The following is a 15,176-nucleotide window of genomic DNA, read 5'->3' as shown; positions in this document are numbered from 1 at the left end:
TTTTTTATGTCTATATAGTGTTATTTATAAAATGAAAATATACTAGGTCCTGATGCTTTCATGGTTTTGGAAAGAATTACTTAAATGTGTCTTGTAATGTTACCCTTGGTTGAACAAGTGCCTACGCAATCATTGTCAATAATCGTCCACCTTCAACCATATTCTGTAGTTGTTTATCAGCTGTGCGCGAGATAAGGAGCAATAAGAGATCATGTGAGGTCAAAGTCTTATTGAAGATTAATATCTATGACACTTTTGTTCATAGTTATAGTAGCATACGGGCTAAAGTGATTAAGAAACGACATTAACCAGTGAAATATCGTATTCAAAGATCAGTGTAAAGGTTGGATCATGGGTAACTGTGGCACATTGGTCATTAAAGTCATTCTATCACGAAATCACACGAAATACAATAATAGAAAGTACTTGAGTGTGGAGTTTTACCGCTGAATGGAAAGATAAAATCGCATTAAGTTGCATTGCAGGTTGATGGCAGGTATCAGTTCAGGTTAAAAATAGGCTGAGGTACCAGAAATACGAAGTTGCAAGACTGAATGATTACGGTAAAAGTTTACTTTCGGAGATTTGTGAAACTGTGCCGAAATATATTCTCCTGTATATCAACGTATGTATTGACAACGTGTAAGGGTTAATATTTGATATAATCCCATGACTCTACTTGGAAGGTATGATGCATATAATAGCACAGTGACAGTCCCTACCTAGGGCTAGGTAGTCCCTAGATGAATCAGTGTTTTTCATGACACTTTTTATATGCCTTAGAATGAACATATTGTCAAACTTTACATTAGTTTCTTAATAAAATGTGAGATGCTTAGCACATTAATGTATAGGTTCATGAGGTCTAACTCGTTTTGTTGGAGCCCTAGTTACAGTAGGTGCCAGGGTTGTCAGTGATTGGAGTTGAAAATGAAAACAATATCACCATTTAGAATGGTGATATCGGTTATTACATTACTGTCATTGAGGCAATGTTTTGAAAATTGAAGCTGATATATGGCATTATATATCCTATCCCTACCTAAAAGTAACCTAAATTAACCTAACAATGTCATCTAATATAACCTAGCCTAACTTAACCAAACATCCAAGAATACAGGAAATTATAGTGATGTTAACACAACTGTCATCTCAATTTACCCATCAGGTATTTATATGTTGAGGCTAATGCAAGAGGTTAATGTTATGTCTAGGTATTAATGAATTATTGTTGTAGTCATGGGTATAACAAGGTAGAAATGGCAAAAGTTTTTTCTGTATAAATACTTAGTATTTTGTTATCAATAACCAGCGATATTATGATATCATCCTTATGTATAATATTGCACTGAATAGGTAAAGTCATAGAGGTGGTAAAGGTGCTTAAGTCAGGTAGAAGAATAGAGGTGTATATGTGTGTGTATATACATATATATAAATATATATATATGTGTATGTATGTATATATATATATATATATATATATATATATATATATATATATATATATATATATATACCCAGTACATATATATAATTTTTTTGCATGTGTGCAAGTGTAACAAGTCTCCTTTTATTTCCTTGTAGGTAAGAATAAAGAGGTATTGGAGGTTGGAGTAGTGCTCAAATAAGCTCTTACAATCTTGCGCTCAGGATTAGAGCACTTATAGTCTTATTTATCATGGTTATTCTCTTGTCCCACATGTTTTACTCATAACTGACTAAGGATACCAGGCATTATTCAGAGGAAGTACTGGTACTAGATTTTGTGTAAACAGTTTCAATATGGAAGTTGCAAATGCAGTTAGGACCTTGGGAGTAATTATTGATTGTAATTTGACGTTCAAAGATCAGATGAAGTAGTGCCAGCGGGAAAGGTTCTCTTCATTCAAGAAACATTTCTTTTATCAAAAGATGAATTAATAATAATTATAATATTGATAATGAATTTATTTGGCAAAGAATCAATATACATGAAGTGCAGATAATGACAAGAACACATAGTTCGAAATAATAATTGCAGATTGAGGATAACGCAAAAAAGCATTCAGATTCTTTTACACTACCATCTTATTGGTAAATTAGATAACTGTAGTTCAATATTATTAAATTATCTTTAGAAGAATATTGAACACATTGTTTACTGAACTGCAAGTTTAATAAAGTGCATACCAACAAGGGAGATGATAACAACACTGATTGACATTGGTTGCTGATTATGGCACAGATTATTTTCAAGATATAAGATATGTATTACGATGTACCAGTCACAGAAATTTAGTCAGTCTAACTATAAAGAAATTTATTAAGATAATTTGGACTAAGTACAACCACATTGTTGAGTGTTGAGACATAGTCGCCGATTAAATCACATATTGTTTACAGTGTATAAGATATGTATTATGACATACCAGTCATTGACATTTAGTCAGTCTAACTATATAGAAATTTATTGGTAGAATTTTGACTAAATACAACTGTGATGTTGAGTGTTGAGATAGTCATAGTTATGAACATAAGAATTTAGAATGGCAACATAATTTAGACGTAGGCTTCAAGGCCTTTGAAAGTAGTGCTCCAAGGCTAAATAAAAAGCTCTCTGAACATGGCCTTCAGGAAAGCTGTAACAGCCTCTGGGAAGGACCATAAATCACTTGGAGAAGAGATATTGTATTGTTGTCTGTGGACAGTCAGTGTGGGGCATTGTAGTATGAGGTGTTCTGTGTCTTCTATGTGGTGGTTGTGTTTAGGGCAGCTTGGATCTGTGGCCAGGCTGATTGGTACCGTCTCAATGATGGATAGTGACCCGAGTGCAGGCATGATAGTGTGGTTCTTGTCTGGTGGTTGAGGGTTTTCTCTGTGGGACTTGTATCTTAGGGTTTGCTGGAGTATTGAGTAAGGTGGTCTCTCTTGAAGGGCTTGTTTATTTATCTGGATGTGAATGTGTTTCTGTGCAGTTTGGGTGGCAGGTTATGGTAGATATTTGAGTACTGTAGTATGCTGCTGGTGTATTTTGTTGTTGTGACATTCTGGTGATGTTTGTAAGATGTAATGTGAGGGATGTGTGTTTTCAAGGTTTCTGGCTAGAACTGTTCCATTTATTTTCATGTGATGTTATATCGGGAGGATTTCGGTTTCTGATTGTAGGTTTCTTATAGGGGCAGTTTTGATGGATCCTGTAATTACTCTTTGGGCTATATTTTCCAGTGTTTGTATGTTTGTTTGAGTTTCTGATTGTTGGGAACCATGCTGTGGAGGTGTTTATTCTAAACTGGAAGTGGTTCTTATGATTTGTTTATAGATGGTTATTAGAGGTTAGTGTTGTCCAAATTCAGCGTTAGAGATAATTTTCAGAAGGTTTGTTTTCTTGCTATTTCTTGTGTGTGTATTTACCTAATTGTAACATATAGGAAAGGAGCAAGGCTCATTGGGTTCTGTCTCCTATTCTCTAATTTTTTTTTTTTTATCATGCCAAGCCTCAGATTCATGTAAGTTCCAACTGAGTCTACATCCATGATTTCCAATTATCATAGATTTGAACTCGCGTATTGTTTGAGCTAAGCCATTATCACCTTCTTATCTATTCCATGTATTGGTATGTGTATTTACCTAGTATTTACCTAGTTGTATCTTATGGGAAAGGGAGCTACGCTCGTGGTGTCCCATCTCTGTATCTCGCAGTATCTAAATTGTTCTCAAATTTGTGTATGGTTTTTGCACACACTATCATTTTGTCCAGTTTGTTCCATACATCCACTACTCTGTGGGGAAAGCTGTCCTTTTTCAGATCTCTTCTATAACTGTCCTTTTTGAGTTTCTTTCCATGTGCTCTTGTATTGCTTGTATCCCAGTTTAGTGTGTGTATTTACCTAGTTGTATCTTATGGAAAGGGGAGCTAAGCTCATGGTGCTCCATCTTTGTATCTCTCCATACTCAGTTTGCTCTTAAATTCTTGTATTGTTTTTGCGCACACTGTTTTTTTCATCTAATTTGTTCCATATGTCCACCACTCTGAGGGGAAAGCTGTTCTTTTTGAGGTCTCTTCTATAATTGTCCTTTTTAAGCTTCTTTCCATGTCTTCTTGTGTTTCTCTTATCCCAATTTAATAAGTCTTCTCTATCAAGGACTTCCATGCCTTTCATAATTCTGTAGATGGTCAACAAGTCACATCCTTCTCATCTCTGTTCCAGAGTCAGCAACTCCAATTTTAACCATCTTTCTTCATATGATAGTTTTGTTAGTTCTGGGGCCATCTTCGTCTCCAATTTTAACAATCTTTCTTCATATGATAGTTTTGTTAGTTCTGGGGCCATCTTCATAGCTCCTCTCTGGATTCTCTCAATCTTCCTTATATTCTTTTTTGTACTGGGTGACCATAGTGTCGCTGTGTACTCCAATCTAGGTCTTATCAATATGATTGATATTTTCTTTACCATGGTCTTGGATCACGTGTTGTACTCATGATCGACAGCTATTACCCTCCCAGAAGAGAGCTCAGAGCTCATATATTACTGATATATGGGTACTGCTGTGACCTTACACACACACACACACACCCCAAACTCCCCACCCATGAGAGTTGGAGTAATGACTCGCAGCGCAGTGATACTGAAATAATTTCAGCCCTGGGCGTGTGCGCATGTGTGTGTGTGTATTGTATTATAGGAGAAGGGGAACTGTGCTCGTAGTGACCTGTCTTTGTATCTCGCAACATCTAGTTTGTTCTTAAATTCTTGTATTGTGTTTGCACACACTATTGTTTTGTCCAGTTTGTTACAGACTCTATGTGGAAAACTTTTTTTTTTTTTCCCTCCAGATCTCTTCTATAACTATCATTTTGGAGTTTCTTTTCATGTCCCCTTGTTTTTCTTTTATCACACTTTAATAAGTCTTCTCTATCAAGGACTTCCATGCCTTTCATGATTCTGTAAATGGCCAATAGATCACTTCTTCCTCATCTTTGTTCTAGGGTCAGTAGCTCCAGTTTAGACAATCTTTGTTCATATGTCAATTTTGAAAATGTTGGTGCCATCTTTGTCATTGCTCTTTGGATTCTTTCTATTTTCCTTATATTCTTTTTTGTACTGGGTGTCCATAGTGTTGCAGTGTACTCCAATCTTGGTCTTATCAGTGTAACTAATATTTTTTTTTACCATTACCTCGTCCAAGTAATTAACCACTACCTTTATTGATCTAAGTAAATTGTAGGTTTCTCAGACTATTTTGTTTATATACTTGTCTGGGGACATGTCTTTGGTTATAACTACTCCAAGGTCCTTTTTGAAACTTTCTTTACTTTCTTTGTACAGATTTTATATTGTCCTGATATTCTTTTTTTACTTTTTCAAAATTCCATTATACTACATTTCTTAATGTTGAAATTTACTTCCCACTTTTGACTCCATTCCCAGACTTTATCCAGGTCTCTCTGTAGTGATTCACAGTATTTTTCCATACTTACTTTCTTTAGTACTTTTGCATTGTCTGCAAAGAAGTTCGTGTAACATTGTACACCTTCATCCGTGTCATATATATAGAAAACATTATCGGAGCCAATACTGAACCCTGTGGTATAGTGATACCTTGAGATACAAAATTAATTTGTTCTATGACCACTGTTGTATGTCAAAAAAATTGTATCTCAAAACAATTATTCCCATTTAAATTAATGGAAATAGAATTAATCCATTCCAGCAATATGAAATTACCCCAAAACTTAAATTACACAAAACAAGCACAATTTATAGATAAATACATGAGTAATAACACACAATGGTAAAATAATAAATAACAATGATAAATATTATTTATCACGTCATACCACGGAGACAGGGGATAGCTAAATGATCGTGGATATTGTTGATTCATTGCGTCCTTATTCCTTGGCTAAGAAATTCACCAGCACACTATACTAATGTTTTGCAATTATTTCATACTTTACCTCCATGGAGATTTCTCTCTCTCTCTCTCTCTCTCTCTCTCTCTCCTCTTCCTCTTTTCACTGTTCTTGTCCTTCCTTTGGGTGTCCTTACCTTTGGGTGTCCTTACCTTTGGGACCCGTGGAATTGTAGGGAGCCGAGCGTACAGTCTGCCACCTCCTGCTGGGATTTCAAATTATTGTGGATCACCACATCGGATCTCAAAATTTTTGTTGTATGTCAGGGTGTACATTTGAAAAAACTTTACATCATATCTCAAATTTTTCGTATGTTAGGGTGATCGTATATCAAGGTATCACTGTCCTCCACTAATCATTTCTTCCCAAGTCGAGTTTTTATCTCTGAGCACCACTCTCATTTTTTCCCATGCAAGAAATCTTCCATTTCAGTAATTTTCCTTGTACACCTCCTGTTGTTTTGAGTTTTCTTAATAGTTTTTTGTGTGGTACTTTATCAGACACCTTTTTGTAAGTCCAGGAAAGCACAGTCTACCCATCATTCCGTTTCTTGTGTGTGTGTGTATTTACTTAATTGTATTTCCCTATGAATGGGAGGGTGGTGAGGTAAATGCAAAAACTGTTAGCTTTATTACTGACGTTTTGTCCTAGCTTATCTCATTCTTCCCTGATCACTGTCACTTCCCACACCACCGCTTGGCCTGGTGAAGAGCCAAGTGGCTTGTTATCCTTGCTAACTTGACAAATCCATCATGGTGGTTGTTCATGGATGCAAATTGATGTTGGCTGCCCCAATTGTCCTTCTTCCTGTCTTGGGTAGACCTCTATGTAGTACCTCTGTTTTCTCCCAGTCCGGTAGGTGGCTAAAGTTGTTAAGGTAGACTACAAAAGAATTAGAAGTTTGGTGGGCTCTGACGTCACTTTTGTGCTCAGATGTCCTCTTGGCAATCCCTCTGCCAGTCTTTCTGTAATATCTAATGGGACAGCTTTTGCACAGTATTTTATAAATTACGCTGTTCTCTTCCGCTTCGGCCATGTCATTACCTCTGCTCTTTTTTACAATATCATTTATCCTGGTGCCAGCACTGTAAGGAGATTTTAACCCCACTTTAGTGAGAAACTGTCCCATCTTACTTGAGAGTCTAGAGTTGGGGACAGACAAAAACCCACCGCTGTCAACCTTGGTTTCTCCCATTGTGTCACATTTTCTCCTTTTTGTTATTTTCAAAGCCTTGTCTTTTAACCTGTGTAATAACCCTTCTGGATAATGTAGTTTTCTGAAAACATCAAATATGTACTTAATTTCTTCCTGTATGAAATCCTCGCTACATATTCTATATGCCCTCAAGAAGAAACCCATGACAATTCCACTCTTAATTTTGTCATTGTGGGCAAATTAGTAGTGTACAATGCCATCTTTGTACGCTTCATTGTGTGTGTGTGTGTGTATATATATATATATATATATATATATATATATATATATATAAGGAAGGATGAAGTGAAGGCAGTTGTTAAGATGATGAGAGCAGGTAAGGCACCTGGTCTGAATGGATGTCATGCAGAATGTCTGAAAAAAGGAGGTACAGTGATGGTGGACTGGCTGGTGAGGTTATTTAATGTTTGTTTAAGAGAGTGTAGAGTGCCGGAGGACTGGAGGAATGCCTGTATAGTTCCACTTTACAAGGGAAAAGGGGACAATTGTGAGTGCAGTAGTTACAGAGGGATTAGCTTGTTAAATGTAGTTGGGAAGGCTTATGGGAGGATCTTGATTGAGAGGATTAGGAGAGGAACAGTGAGTAATTGGTGAGGAACAGTGTGAGTTTAGGACAGCTAGAGGTTGTGTAGATCAGATTTTTGTGGTAAGACATATGTGAGAAAGCTATAGGAAAAGGTAAGGATGTTTCTTCAGGCTTTTATGGATTTGGAAAAGGCTTATAACAGGGTAGACAGGAAGGCACTGTGGGAGGTATTGCAGATGTATGGGATAGGAGGAAAGCTTTTAGGAGCTGTCAAGAGTTTTTACAAAAGTAGTAGAGCGTGTGTCAAGATTAGAAATGGAGAGAGTGAGTGGTTTGAGGTAAAGGTGGGACTTCATCAGGGATGTGTTATGTCACCTTGGCTGTTCAATTTATACATGGATGAGGTGGTGTGAGAGGTGGATGCAATGGTGGTGGGTCAGGGATTAGAGATCGTTAAAGAAAATGGAGAGAAATGGGAGATAAGCCAGCTGTTGTTTGCAGACGACACTGTGCTTGTAGCAGGATCAGAGGAAGGATTGAGGAAGTTGGTGACAGAGTTTGGGAAAGTGTGTGAAAGAAGGAAGTTGAAGATAAATGTGGGTAAAAGTAAGGTGATAGATGTACAAGGGGTGAAAATGGGAGCAGACTGGAAGTGAGCATTAAGTGAGAGACTGGAGGAAGTGGATAGTTTTAGATACTTCGGTGCGAATGTGGCAGGAAAGGGAGGAGTGGAGGTAGAGGTAGAATGTAGATTGAAAGAAGCAAGTAAATGCCTTGGTGGATTAAAAAGTGTAATGAGAAATAGACATTTGGGAATGGATGCTTAGAAGAGATCGTATGAAGGAGTGATTGTGCCGACAGCACTGTATGGTCCAGAAACATGGAACATAAGTGAGGAAGAGAGAAGGAGTTTGAATGTGTTTGAGATGAGGTGTCTGAGAGGTATGATAGGGGTTACTAGGCTGGATAGAGTGAGAAATGAGGAGGTGAGGAGGAAAATGGGGGTGGAAAGGGAGTTGGGAGATAGGGTGGATGAAAGAGTATTGGGATGCTTTGGACACATGGAAAGAATGAGTGAAGAAAGACTAGTAAAGAAGGTATGGAAGGCAGATGTGGAAAGAATGAACATGAGGGGGTGACCTAGGATGAGATGAATGGATGTGGTAAAAGGGCTTTGGGGAAGAGGGAAATGTCTGTTGAGGAAGGACGGGAGAGGACAGAAGACGGGTGAATGGAGAATGGTTGTATATGGATGATGCTGTGATGCATGAGGTGGAATGGGTGGGGGATGGGGTGTGAGCGAGCATGTGTGAGAATAATTTGATGCAGCCTGAAGGGATATCTCCCTGTCTTCTCCTTTTCTGCATAAAGGGAATTAGAGGGGGTGTCACCGATTTAATGAAGCCGTCTTGCTGTGGATGTGCTGTGTCTTATGACAATGATTTTGACCCAGGGCAGTGGACTAGATGCAGGGATGACCTGTCATTCAGGAGGTGCCAAGATAAGAGGGTGGAGGGGAGTGGAATGGGTGGGAGTGGATTTTATGCCTTTGTTTTTTGGCTACCTCCCTTATAAGGGGGGGGAAAGTCTTTGGTATATCTATGTGTGAGTGTATATATAATAATAATAATAATAATTAATAATAGTAATAAAAAGTAATATAACTCCTCAATTGAAAGTTTGTCATTAGTTTGGATGTGGCCAATTATATTGCTCCCATTTGTACCTGAAAGGTGTTCACCCATATGTTGTTAGATTAATACTCTTGTTTCTCGCCAGTTTTCAGGGAACAGAAGTGAGGTTCATAGGATGATAGTTTAGGTGGCCTTTGCAAGAGCCATTCAAAAGAAGTGGAATGACAGCGGAGGATATCCAGGAGTTTTGCAACATACAGGAGTAGAAAAAAGGTAACATTTCTGTTATTTTGTAAAGTTGTTTGCATTATTTAGGGTAGATGTAATCGGAATCAAGTAGTTGACCCTCTGCTACTCAAAGGAATTATTTAACTTATATCTGCTACTCAAAGGAATTATTTAACTTATATCTAACCTAAACTAACCTAACCTAACACACACAGTTAATGGGGCTGAATTTATATTTTCCATTAACATAATCTCTTCTGATGTAGCGAATGCAGTTCAAGGTATTGGTGGACTTATCAGACTATCAGAAAAAAAAGTGGGGTAGGATTAGGGTAGTTTTCATGATTTTTGTATAACATTGAGTATGACCATATTGAGAAATGTGAAAGTTGATGGGATTGAGCATATCCTCTTTAATTACATTGATTTGTACAATATTTTGTATGTAGGGCTTTGTAATCGCAAATATGTACAGGATTTTATTCCTTGTAATTGGGAGGATATTGTTATATACTTGTTGTAGGTGTGTCCATGATTTCCTTGTAAATTATTGATTCAAGAAATATCACTTAGCTATTAAAGATGATATGGAACTTTTTAACATATTCCCTTTAAGTTGGTTATGTTTTCATTCTACATACCTTGTAGCTCTTTAAACTTGTATGCAAAGCCCAGCTCTGACCTAATTCCACTTTGCTAGGGAAGATGGAGGTTGTTTTAGTAAGTGAATTTGTACAAATTTATTAGTTGTGGTGTTTATATATTCAACCATTAAAGTTTTATATGGGTTAGATGCTCAGACATTAAATTTTCCAGGCCTAGTATTTTGGGCCTGATATATATATGTTGAAATACTACTATATGTGTTCTTAGCATGTTGCTTTTATCATATGTATTAGTGTCTCTTCAAAGTGGTGGAAACAGTTGATGTGCTGTCCCTTGCGACATTGCTTGTGACCCAGGGCAGTGGGCAAGATGCAGTAACGGCCCGTTATCCAGGAGGAGCCTAGATAAGAGTGAGGGAGGGGGGTGAATGGGAGTGAAGTATGTGGGGATGGAATGGGTGGAAGTGGATTTTATGTCTGTTTTTTTTGCTACCTCCCTTGTTAGGGGGAGGGAACCTTTGTTATATGCATGTATTAGTCTCTCTTGTTGTGGAGACAAAATGTATGAACATGTGTATATCGAAAGGCTTGTTTCCAGTTATAAGTGGGGGGGCTGAGTCAAAGTATACACCCAGCTCATATTCATCCAAAACTCCTGGGTGTCCCTTCTCATCTTAGCACCTTGTAGATGAAGCTGTGGGGGTAAACCAACTCCTGCTGTGGGAGTAACATGTCGTGCTGTATTGCCTTCAACTTCAGTAGTGTGGCAGGAGACAATGATGATCCTTTATCCATGAGATGTTGAGATGAGAAGGGTGTTAAATAGGTTTTGATGTTACAAAGCAGGTGTGTTTTTTGACTGCAATTTCCCCATATAAAAATGGGAAAAGGCTTTTGCATATGGGTCAGGGATGCCATAGCAAGTATGTATTTGCTTTTAGGGGAGGACCTATGCTTAAAATTCATTGTACTAAGTGGTGGACTATGTGGAGGCTAGCAACTTTATTGTATTTTTTTTTCCAGCAGTCAAGACAATGGGGCAGTTAAAGGAACAACAGCTCAAGCAGCTAAATGAACACCGGTATTCATGTACGTCCACCTCTCTCATGGACCCCATGATGCAGAGATGGTGGGTCTGGCTGGTCAGCAAATGTCCCATGTGGCTAGCGCCGAACCTCATCACCATCACAGGGCTTCTCATCAACATAGTCACCTCCCTTATTCTCATTTACTATAGTCCAGATGCCAAGGAGGAGGTGAGGAAAAAGATGGTGCACTCAGATGTATCTCTCTTTTCTCGCTTTTTTTTTTTTTCCTCTTTTTTGTCTCTTTCTTTTGCATTCTTTCTTCCTCTCATTCCCTCTTTCTCTCTCTTGTTCTCTCCATCTCTCTCTCCTTCTTTTTCTCCTTCTCTTTCTTCTTTGTCTCTTTTCCTTTCATTCTCTCTTTTATTTATTATTTATTTTTTATTTTATTTTATTTTATTTTTATTTGAGGAGGAGAACTAACAATCTGTAACTGTGCCTCTCCCACTACTACTATATGCCAGTGGTATAGAAACAAAGGATTACAAAGGATTACAAAGGCGGAGCATACCGACAGGAGACCTTTTGATCCATATCTAGGTCAGATGCGAAAAAAAAAATCATATTGATAATAAGATAATAAATAAAAACTATAATAATGTAAATAACAAATAAAATACATAAATAAATGCATAGGTATAGTTAAATAATAAACAAACAGGTTAATAGTAAATAATAATAAATTGACATATAACAGTAGTGCATTATTTCAGCATAGACAACAGTCCAGAATTTTTCCCCCAGAGGGATCTAGGGAAGGGTCTAGGGACAAATGCCAGCCATTGTGGGGCTGTGGGTTTCCATTCAGTGGAAGAAATGATATATTATTATTCCCTCCATTTTTGTCACTGAAAATGAGATAGATGAATCATGTTCTCTACTTGTAACAGGTTCCTTGGTGGACGTGCTTCCTCTGTGCTTTGGGGCTTTTTACGTACCAAAGCTTAGATGCCATAGATGGTAAGCAAGCCAGAAGGACGGGAAATTCCTCTCCGTTAGGGGAACTTTTTGATCATGGATGCGATTCCCTGTCTACAGGTGAGTTGATTTGTTAACCTGTTTGATATTATTATTTTCTTAGTCAGCTCGTTTTATTATGAAGAAAATTCAGATTTACTTAACCTGCTTAAAATGTAGTGGGTATATTTTTTGTTACTTAGTTTTATATGATCAGTCTGTCAATCAGTTGCTTCAGGTCTTACATGCAGAAGACTGGTAGCCATCAGGACACCAACCCCAGCTACCAATGTTCCCCCAGAAATCACTCGGAGAAGAGATTTTGTGTTGTGTGGATAGTGTGAGAGTAGTGCAGCGTAGAATGAGATGCTGAGTGTCTTCTGTGTTGTGGTTGCATCAGGGGGTGTTAGCATCTGTAGCCAAACAAGTTCTGTGTTGGTACTCCTTAATTTTGGGTGGTGACCTGAATGTAGTTGAGTCAGTGTGGTTCTTATGTGTCTTGAGATTGCTTTTTCAGTTGGGTTGATGTCTGGGAGGATCCTGGTGAAATCAAGATGTAGAGGTCTATTGTACTTTGTGCATTTTGTGGTCTGATTGTGTGTGGATATGTGGTGGGGTGTTTAGAGTAAGGTATTGTGGAGTTTTGAGTTTATTTGTTGGCCAGTGGCTGTGTGATATGGTGTGGAAGGTGGGAATTGGAAGGTTCTTGTGAAGAACTATGTACTTATTGTTTTCATTCACTGGTTTGTGGGAAGGATATTGGTTTCAGAGTGTAGATATTACATTGGGTTGTTTTGCTGTAGCCAGTTATTTTTCTTAATGTTTTGTGTTGTTTTAGGATTTCTTTTTTTAAATTGTGGGTACCATGCTGTGGATACTTGTTAAAAGTATTTTTTATGAATTGTTTGTATAAAGTGTTTGGGGGTTTCTTCCTGTTGTCTAGATCTCATGCCTACTACTGTTATAAGTCTGATTAGTTTTGTACTTCATTTGATCAGGTCTTTGATATGCAAGCTGAAGATCTTGCATGTGTCGAAAGTGAGGCTCAATCTTCCGGTTTATGTCCAGTAGGAGAGATTGGCTCTTTATTCTGACTGTTGGGGGCTTCTTTAGTTCTTAGTAGTCCGGTGAGCAGCATTGCTGATGATTTATTTTCTGAAGGGATTCGTATATTCTATTGTGTCTTGATTATATTTCTGGCTAGTTAAGGTATAGATTTATGTTTATGGCTATTTTGTAGTTGCAGTGCTGGGCTATTGTTAGGTCTTTTGCAGGGATGAGAGCTGTGATATGTTCTAGGTTTGATTTTGAGAGGTCACTTTTGAATAGGTGATATTTTTATGAAGGGCATACCATTGTACTTTTTTTTATTATTATTACTAGTTGATGGATGTTCTGTGACATGGCATTGTCTGTTAGCTAGGTTGTCAGCCATTCATTTTTTTTTTTTTTTTTTTTCCCCCCTGTGTTGAAAACCTTATTTATGTCTTACCGTTATTAGGAGGCACTTTCTTGTTGAAGTCCTCTAGTACTTATTGAGAGGGGTTTGTATGTGTGTTTATGTTTATGTTATATGGTGACATTAGAGTATGTATGTGAATATATCTACAATAGATCTTATTTGTTATATTTGATGACAGATATTCTGTATGATGACAGTCCTTTGTGGGAAAATAGTACAGTAATTAAATGTATAGATAGTCTTATGAATTAACTTCCCATTACTTTTTAGTTGGCTAGTGTCTGCTTTCTTATATAAAGTATAATTTAGAGGGTTTAGAGCCAACTCACAAAATATTTAGATTCGTATTTCATTTGACCCTCTCATGACTGGTACATGATATAGATGTCGCTAATGCCATGATTTTATTCAGTAGGGTTTCAAACTACATCTTAATTTGTCTGCTATGATGACTTACACTGTAGATCATATTATGGGGAAGGGACAAGTGATAGATACCGCTTGTGGTAGTCTTGCAATATAGATAACAGAGGTACCCATTTTCAAAACATAAGAACATAAGAATAAAGGAGACTGCAAGAGACCATAAGGCCTACACTAGGCAGCTCCGTATCCATCACCACCCGTCATCCCCCTCACCTCCCTCAGTCATTACAGCCTTAACCTCTTCAATATGAATCAAATTCTTGTGGGCAGCATTAGCCGCCTGATGTATGATGATTCATCACACTACTCCCATTGTAAAATATAAAGTTACAGATGTATACTTGTTCTCTTTCACTGAATGTTATTAACCACAAAAATATGATCAGGCCAGTTTACAGAATATGGGGGTCACTCAGCTACAACTACAAAATAAATATAATCAAGACAACAATGGCAGCATCCTCATATACCCATTCATTCATCATGACGCCTACATAATCATCATTATATTGAAGAGGGGTTAAGGCACTGACACTCAGTCACCAGACAGGGCCCAAGATATCAATCAACTTATCTGTAATTCTTACTCCTTTTCATACGTGTTGTCATATCTCCCTGTTTGAGAAAGAGTAAGAAATATAATTGAAGTTAATAGAGATTACGAGCCCATTCTGGAGGCAGAATTTCAGCCCCTCAGGCCAGCATCTGGTGGAGATGAGGGGTGGGGGCTTAACTGTTTTTGAAAATGGGTTCTTTCACTGTCCATGTCATAGGAATACCACAAGCAGGAACCTATCATTGTTCCTTTTGAAATGAATGGAAAAACTAAATAGAATATATATATATATATATATATATATATATATATATATATATATATATATATATATATGTGTATGTATATATATATATGTATATATATATAAACTTGAGATAGATTGAGATAGGTGTAATGCTTGTTCTACTGAAAGGGCCCCACACAACTGAATAGAATAATTCCTTGATATTCAGAGTAAATCAACTTGTACCACTCAGTTCAAAAGGGTTGAATTGCATGTTAGAGTAGTTATTCTAATTTTAGAAATTCTAACTTTAGTGATCTGTATTTCAGTGAACCTAATTTTAGTGAGCTTTTTCTTTT

At 37.3% G+C, this 15,176-nt stretch overlaps 1 protein-coding gene across 9 annotated transcripts in view; it reads left to right on the top strand.

Moving 5' to 3' along the window:
- The first annotated feature begins 114 nt into the window (after positions 1-114).
- bbc (choline/ethanolaminephosphotransferase 1 bbc) overlaps positions 115-15,176 on the top strand; it is a 49,779-nt gene continuing 34,717 nt past the window's right edge. For 3 of the 9 annotated variants that reach the window (XM_076178554.1, XM_076178553.1, XM_076178546.1), the window contains exons 1-4: positions 115-213; positions 9,418-9,545; positions 11,129-11,361; positions 12,081-12,228. In XM_076178554.1, coding sequence (XP_076034669.1) covers positions 11,140-11,361; positions 12,081-12,228 — 370 coding nt within the window. In that variant the 5' untranslated portion in view covers positions 115-213; positions 9,418-9,545; positions 11,129-11,139. Of the gene's footprint in view, positions 356-491; positions 626-665; positions 687-9,417; positions 9,546-11,128; positions 11,362-12,080; positions 12,229-15,176 lie in introns of those variants that run through there. The other 6 variants (XM_076178552.1, XM_076178548.1, XM_076178549.1 and 3 more) reach the window with 6 other exon arrangements.

Source organism: Oratosquilla oratoria, chromosome 41 (genome assembly GCF_046742065.1).
Source record: "Oratosquilla oratoria isolate Oo_2021 chromosome 41, ASM4674206v1, whole genome shotgun sequence".
Taxonomy (NCBI): domain Eukaryota; kingdom Metazoa; phylum Arthropoda; class Malacostraca; order Stomatopoda; family Squillidae; genus Oratosquilla; species Oratosquilla oratoria.
The sequence above is the reverse complement of the archived record's forward strand: the minus strand, read 5'-3'. Positions and strand labels throughout refer to the sequence as shown.